Consider the following 6978-nt stretch of genomic DNA (forward strand, 5'->3'; position numbering starts at 1 on the left):
TTTATAATTATTATTATTATTATTATTATTGCTGCTCTAAGCTAGTTGTTTAATGCCATTCGTGAGATTTCCCTATTACGCCACAGACTTTACTGAGGTGTCCTAATAACACCTAGAAACAGAAACAAAAACGAATCGAAACCTGATTGGCTAAACTAACGGATTCAGCCAATCAGGAACGACTTCTACCTGTCAATCATTTTGTGAGTTTGAGTTTGCTGGATTACGGTTAACTGATCAGTTTTTGGAGGGCGAGCTTTTTAGAGATAGAGAGATTTGGTAAATAAATATGGCTGAAATTTGCTAAACGGATGAAATATTTTACACCTGTAACATTTCGCAGTATAATGGTATGATAACACGTGGTACCGTTTACTTTTCCCAGCGCTATCCGTATTGACCAATCACTGACGTTTGTGATTACTAGATTGCTGTTTTCATTTAATCTCTTTATTTAAACAATCTGCACGAATTTTTATTACATGAAGCAATTTTCTGAAATTATTAGATTTAAAAGAGTATACTTCGTATCGTACAACTGTCTCCATTATGACAAAACCGCCGAGAGATTATAATGCGGTTGAATGGAGGTCTGTCTCTCTGAACCTCAACGCGCCTCCTGGAGGAAAACTGCGGGTTTCATTTCGACAGCAGCTAGATTTTCCTCCTCCTAATCTTCTAATGGGCGGTGTCAAAATTCAGATTGTGGTACTTCCGGGACGAAGAACGGATTGACGGAAAGCAAAGAAGGACATTTCGCGAGTATGATGCACACACGTGAAACACACGAAAGCAAGGCGTTCTGTTAAAAACGTGTTTATTTTGAATAAAAATGAGCGCAGCAAGAGATCAACACGGCGGAGAGGTGGATGATGATCGTTTTTTCCTCGACCAAGTTCTGGACAAGTTGTATGATTTCGGTAATAGTGAATGTTTTAATAACAGGCTAACATACTAACACATTTACAGCAGATGCTGATTAACACCATTAATACTGCCCAAATTGTATACTTCACCCTATGTTGTGTAGTAATGTGTTTACATTTACATTTAATACTAGTGCATTCAATGTATGTATGTATGTATGTACACTGTATATCCCAAAAAATGTGCTGAAACGGTACTTACTTAGTATCCAACGATAAACATTTCAAACAATAGTAAAACTAACAGTATATTGCCTTCAACAAGTGGCAATTAAAAAAAAAGACCCTTATTTTGTGTAAAGAATTTACAGAAATAAACGGTTCATTGTTATTAATTCCAACTAGTTTAGAAATGCATTGCATTGTGGGATACATACGGTATTACCATAGACTGTAAAAAAAAAAGAAAAAAAGGGTATTACACACTGCATAATATAGTCATACAATCAAAGTATGCAAACGACAGTCTATGAAGTTTCTAAATACTGGTTATTGTATTTGATGTAATTTATCATGTTTAGGTGATGGACAACACAAACGACTGAATAAGTCTCAGAATAGGAAGAAGAACTTTGCTAAAGATGAGAAACATGCGGAGGAAAACACGGATACTGTCAAACATGACACGGACTCAGAGCAGCCCATGACGAACTCAACAGTATGTGAAAGTTTACCATCTGGAGCTAAACAATCTAATGTGGAGGTTGTTACATTTGTTGATCCTCGGAGGAAGAACAAATTATCAAAGGCTGTTGAACTAGTGAAGAAGGTAAGAGGAGCATGAAGTAGGCTACATGATCTGCATCTGTGCTTCACCTGAGCCCTAAATGCCATCCGACTGATGACTCTATATTCTAGATATATTGAATGTAATCTGGATGATCTACATTCGCCATGTTTTCATTATCACGTGACCTACCAGTGTCAGTTATGCAGCTTCACTGCCATTCATAAATCCTCTCCCGTGGCCTCATGGGATAGTAAAGTGTCCATCAAATACACACTTCAGAATCTGGAAGTAGCAGGTCATCTGGGTACTTTTTGCCTACTCTTTTATGAGTACTGTGAATTCAGACATACTTCTTTAGTCACATACTGTTTTTCACCTACTATATAGTAGGGACGAATGTGATATCGGATGCAGCCATAGTGTTGGAAGTTATCATCCTTCCTTCACAAGATACCAGAAAATTCCTACTTCCCACTTCTGAAGTTATAATTACAAGCTCTTTGCATTCTAGTGCTTTATTTTTGGAAAGAACAGGAATAATGGAGGATACTGGGTTTATTCTTCTAGTCTATTTATTGGGAAAATCTTATTAAAGCCAAAATTACATTCATTGACAATCATAAAAACATTCACCATGCTATCAATAGTCATCCTGTTGACGATTTTGGAATTTCTGTCAAATTCAGGCTGTTTTCACTGTGTATAAAACATACAATATGCTTCAAATGATTATTCATATGTGTAAATAATATGCACTACTTTAATGACAAGACAAGGAGATGTAGCTGTTGTGAAAAAAACTAATAAACATTGCCAGTCACAGAACAGCAGCAATCGTTTATGGCCTGCCCAACTCAGGAACTTGGGGATCAAAATTATTCCTAAGCTTCACAGTGGTAAATATGACTTGAGAGGCCATTCATGTCCGATTTTAAATGAGGAAAGTCGTTTTTATGATAATTGTGATTGTGAAGGCAGCATTTGCATTACTCTTTTTCCCTTGATAAAAAGCCAATAGGATTTTGTCCATTGGCTTTTGGATTATTGCTGAAAATAAGCTCTGTGACCAACAAAAGTTTATGATTTTTACACTTTGGTTAATCAAGATTATGTTCACAAATGAACAACGTGTATGAATTTTTAAGCCTAAATACAATCACCTAAAGGAAAAGGCTAATACGTAGGCTATAAACAAACTACGCCACAGTCACATGTCTTTAACATTATCACTAACTCAATTAAGTTTCCAACAACTTTATTTACAAAATATTTTCCCTGAAAGTTTGAGTTATAATAGTTTGCAAAAGTGCTATTAAAAATGCCACAAGGTTTTTCAAGTTTACCTGTTCGGCGTGAAGAAGTTTAATGTCCCCAACAACCTCTGTAGTCCCATTTAGCCTTTAGCCACTTGTTAGCAACTGCCTTTTACAAGACAAGGAAAAGCTTTCAAAAATCACAAGGGGGAATTACTGACAAAAGTCAAAGGGAATTTTGAATGGGTTTTTTGCTTAAATGCCTAAAATAAGGTATTTGGTGAACACACAATATTCTTGTTTCACATTTTATTCTATGACAGTATTTTGTCATAGAATAAAATGTGAAACGAGAATATTGTGTGTTCACCAAATACCTTATTTTAGGCATTTAAGCAAAAAACCCATTCAAAATTCCCTTTGACTTTTTGTCTTTTGTCTTTTTATACACAACCTAAGTCACATTGTTAAGAGCCCTAGTGAAAAATGTGTCCCATATGCATATATGTGATTATGTATATGTATGTGCATATATATATATATATATATATATATATATATGTGTGTATGTATATATGAAGAGTTCAGATGCAAAAGCCTCTAAGTGCCATCTGAAAATTTCTTCTAGAATGATTATTTTTATCAAGCTCGTATATTTAAATTCAGTAATTTCACTTAAATGGCAATGCAAATGACCTATTAATTGTCATTTAAGTATAATTACTGAAATTAAATATACGAGCTTGATAAAAATGACCATTCTAGAAGAAATTTTCAGATGGCACTTAGAGGCTTTTGCATCTGAACTCTTCATATATATATATATATGTATGTATGTATGTATGTATGTATGTATGTATGTATGTATGTAAAAAAACTTAGAATTGCGAGGTCACAAGTAAACAAGCTTCCATAAGTTACGACATCTCCCAGCATGAACTAACTGCTGTCGAACCTTGATCTTCTGGGTAAATCCATGTCTAGTGCTCATGGGAATTCAAAGTCTATAGGAATTCAAAGTCTTGTGCATGAAAGAGTGAATGAACTCTACAAAAAGTAACAGCTGACTGCAACTGCATTCACTTCTTATCTGTTTTCATCCATGTTTATCCTCAGGCTCCTCCTGATGTCAAAGAAAAGAAGAAAAAAGTCCCAGATGAGAAACTAATGATAGAAAAGGTGAGATTTTTTTCTATTTTTCTAAACTTAGTGAGATGGTTATGTAGTCAGCATTTAAAAATTAGAATGAAATGAAAAATTCACCCTATATATATTTTGAAGTGCATATGTTGTTGATCTTAATGTGAACAACTCATCCATGCATATTTTTTTTTACCTCAATGTCATAACTTAGAAAAACGACAGACTTGGTGACGACACCGGACTCATCCAATCATTTAGTCTGCTTAAACCCCGCCCCTTTCTTACAATCGACTGGATGGATTGAACCAAGTCTCCGCCATTTCTTGATAATAACGTCTTTTTTATTTCACTTGGTTGTGTCACAATATGGAAGAAAATATCTGTAGCTATGTCCGTTTCATCACGACTTCAAGGCATCATGGTACCAAAAAATAGGCAACTTAATTATCTTGCTGAGTAAGATGCTTCAAATAGGGAAATTTCCTTCATGAATCCTGCACAGACAATGCAGTCCCTTTGGCATTTCACTGAAGTCAATGGGTCTGTTCCAATACCCACATTTGTGGTCTTTTCACTTGACCACTTGTCTACTTGCATGATGTATTTCCTGTATTTGGCCCAAGTGTTCTAGTGGGCTTGAAGTCTGAAAGTGTGTAGAACTTTTGGTTACCCGATGAGACGCACATCATAGTATTTACACATTTTATTTACAATATTTTGCACTTCAAACTTTACTAAATGTCTTTTCATTAGGCCCTACATAACACACAACACAATTTTCAAAATTGTGTGAAAAAAAAATTGTAAAATGTAGAAAAAAATATATAGATAGTTAGAATTCATTGGATACTGGAAAGTATCAACAAATAGTTTAAAACCATTTTTAAACTATTTGTTCTCCGTGTACAGAGTGATATTCTGTATATGGCTCCAAGTCAGTAACTTCTCATTTGCAGTATGATGAGCCAGTTATTTCTTCAGTGTCCCATGAACTCGTGTCATGCGTGTCGTCCACAGACCCGGCTTGAGGTTCACAGGTTTGGACTGTCAGGGTACGAGAGGCAGCAGCAGAGGGTCTTTGAGCAGGACAGAGCCATCATGCTGGGAGCCAGAGTGAGTTCAACACATCCAATAATCAGGCCTGAAACATACTTTAAGCCCTTTTATCTGCTTTGTGTCGGCATTGCCACAAGGGGTGCTATAGCAGGCCAACAGAATCTCACAGAGAACCTTAGGCCGCTTTTACATTACAAGTGACCCAATTCTGATTATTTATTTTTTTCCTTAAATGTGGCAATGATCAGATATAACCCACAAATGTGTAAGCAGGAAAAGAGCACATGGATTACGATATTCTCAGATCGGTTTCAGGCCTCATTCAAATGTGGAAATAAATCTTATATGAATGGGATACGTGTATTTGCGTCTGCCATGTAAGCGGACAGATCGGATATTCCCCTGTCAATGCGAGTCATACATTATTGAAAAAGCAACGTTGAAGAATGACATCAACTCAGGTGGACCCCAACCGCGATCACATGACTCTTTTTGGAGGACGAAGGCTCCAACTCAATGTTTTTCTGACCTTTAAATATGGTGCAAAAACTTTTTATTTCCTAAGACTTTTCCGCTCACCCTCATGTTGTTCCAAACCTGTATGAGTTTCTTTCTTCTGTTGAACACAAAAGAAGATATTTTGAATAATGTTTGTTCAAAGAGTTGATGGACCCCATTGACTTCCATAGTATTTTCCCCCCATACTATGTTGTCCATCAACTGTTTGTTTACCCATATTCTTCAGAATATCTTCTTTTGTGTTCAACAATGAATTTTCATTTTTGGTGTAAACTGTTTTTTTTTTCTCCTATAGCCCCCTAAAAGGCAGTATGTTAACTACAAAGTGTATCAACAAAACATAAAAGAACGGAAGATGAAAGAGAAAGAGGAAGCAAAATCCGTAAGTTCAAAATTTCAATTTGAATGGTTGTTATATGATTACTTTTTAAAACACTTGACTTCTTCTGCAGCGTGTACAATCGTTCTGCTAACTTTCCTTCTGTGGGTCTTTTGACAGGAATCGCAGAACAAAAGAAGGAAAGAAGGACAACCAAGGTTTGTGTTTGTTTTGAGCACAATGACCGTAAGAAGTTTCATTTGTTGTTCTTTGAGAGTTGTCATTTAAGTTATATTGGTTCTAGTTTGTTTATGCTTGATTGTATTAGCACGGGCTTAAGGCCGTGAAGCCAAGCCAGTGTCAAAAGAACTAGATAACCCAAGACTGTGGTGCACATTAGCAATATTTTGCAGGCAAAACATTTCTATAGTGTAGTTATGTATGAAGCACCAAAGTCACTTTAAAACCAAGCATCTTTCTGTTGGTCAATGCGGCGAATTTGCGTGACCAACATGAACACGAGTGGAATCCGCGTGGGGAACTTTTTCGCCACCTTGTAAAACTAAAAAATTAGACAATTCCTATATACGTGACTGGATTTTCCCCACAAACTTTTGCAGAGCACTGGTAACTGTGTCAAGATTAGTGTTGCTAATTTTTTTTCTTTTCTTTTTGACTTCCCAGGACTGAGAGAAGTAAATCCTCCTCTAGCGGAGAGCTCGGTGGACAAGTCGGACGCTTCAAAAATGGAATGCTGGTCTTGAGCTCCAAAGACATTCAGAAATATAAAGTTAAAGTCAAAAAAGTAACAGCTGATGATTAGCAACAGAAAACATTCTAAATGCAAGAGCATTTATATTTGTATGGAATATCATACTTTGACTGAACTGGAATTGAAATGTGCCTTACTTTACCTCAGTCATTATACGCACACATTTACATGTCGTTGTTGTTTATTTTCTGGACTCTTCACTGTTGTGTAACTCATCTTTCACTGTTTGTGCTAAGGGCATAAATGGCACTACTTGTGCA

The 6978-nt window shown here is 36.1% G+C and overlaps 1 protein-coding gene across 1 annotated transcript; it reads left to right on the plus strand.

Moving 5' to 3' along the window:
- Window positions 1-736: 736 nt before the first annotated feature.
- Window positions 737-6978, plus strand: fsaf1 (40S small subunit processome assembly factor 1). The gene is made up of 7 exons (XM_084091077.1): window positions 737-920; window positions 1448-1695; window positions 4026-4088; window positions 5070-5165; window positions 5923-6009; window positions 6127-6164; window positions 6631-6978. The coding sequence occupies exons 1-7, from the start codon at window positions 833-835 to the stop codon at window positions 6767-6769; spliced, it is 759 nt and encodes a 252-aa protein (XP_083947203.1). The 5' UTR covers window positions 737-832; the 3' UTR covers window positions 6770-6978.

Source organism: Abramis brama (assembly GCF_963993115.1).
Source record: "Abramis brama genome assembly, chromosome: 18".
In the NCBI taxonomy this organism is placed as follows: Eukaryota; Metazoa; Chordata; class Actinopteri; order Cypriniformes; family Leuciscidae; genus Abramis; species Abramis brama.

Excerpts from the sequence above, each read along its gene's own strand:
- fsaf1 (XM_084091077.1), top strand. The coding sequence starts at position 833 with ATGAGCGCAGCAAGAGATCAACACGGCGGAGAGGTGGATGATGATCGT. Across the intron at positions 921-1,447 it reads GGACAAGTTGTATGATTTCG|GTGATGGACAACACAAACGA; the intron begins GTAATAGTGAAT and ends TATCATGTTTAG. Across the intron at positions 6,010-6,126 it reads AGAAAGAGGAAGCAAAATCC|GAATCGCAGAACAAAAGAAG; the intron begins GTAAGTTCAAAA and ends GTCTTTTGACAG.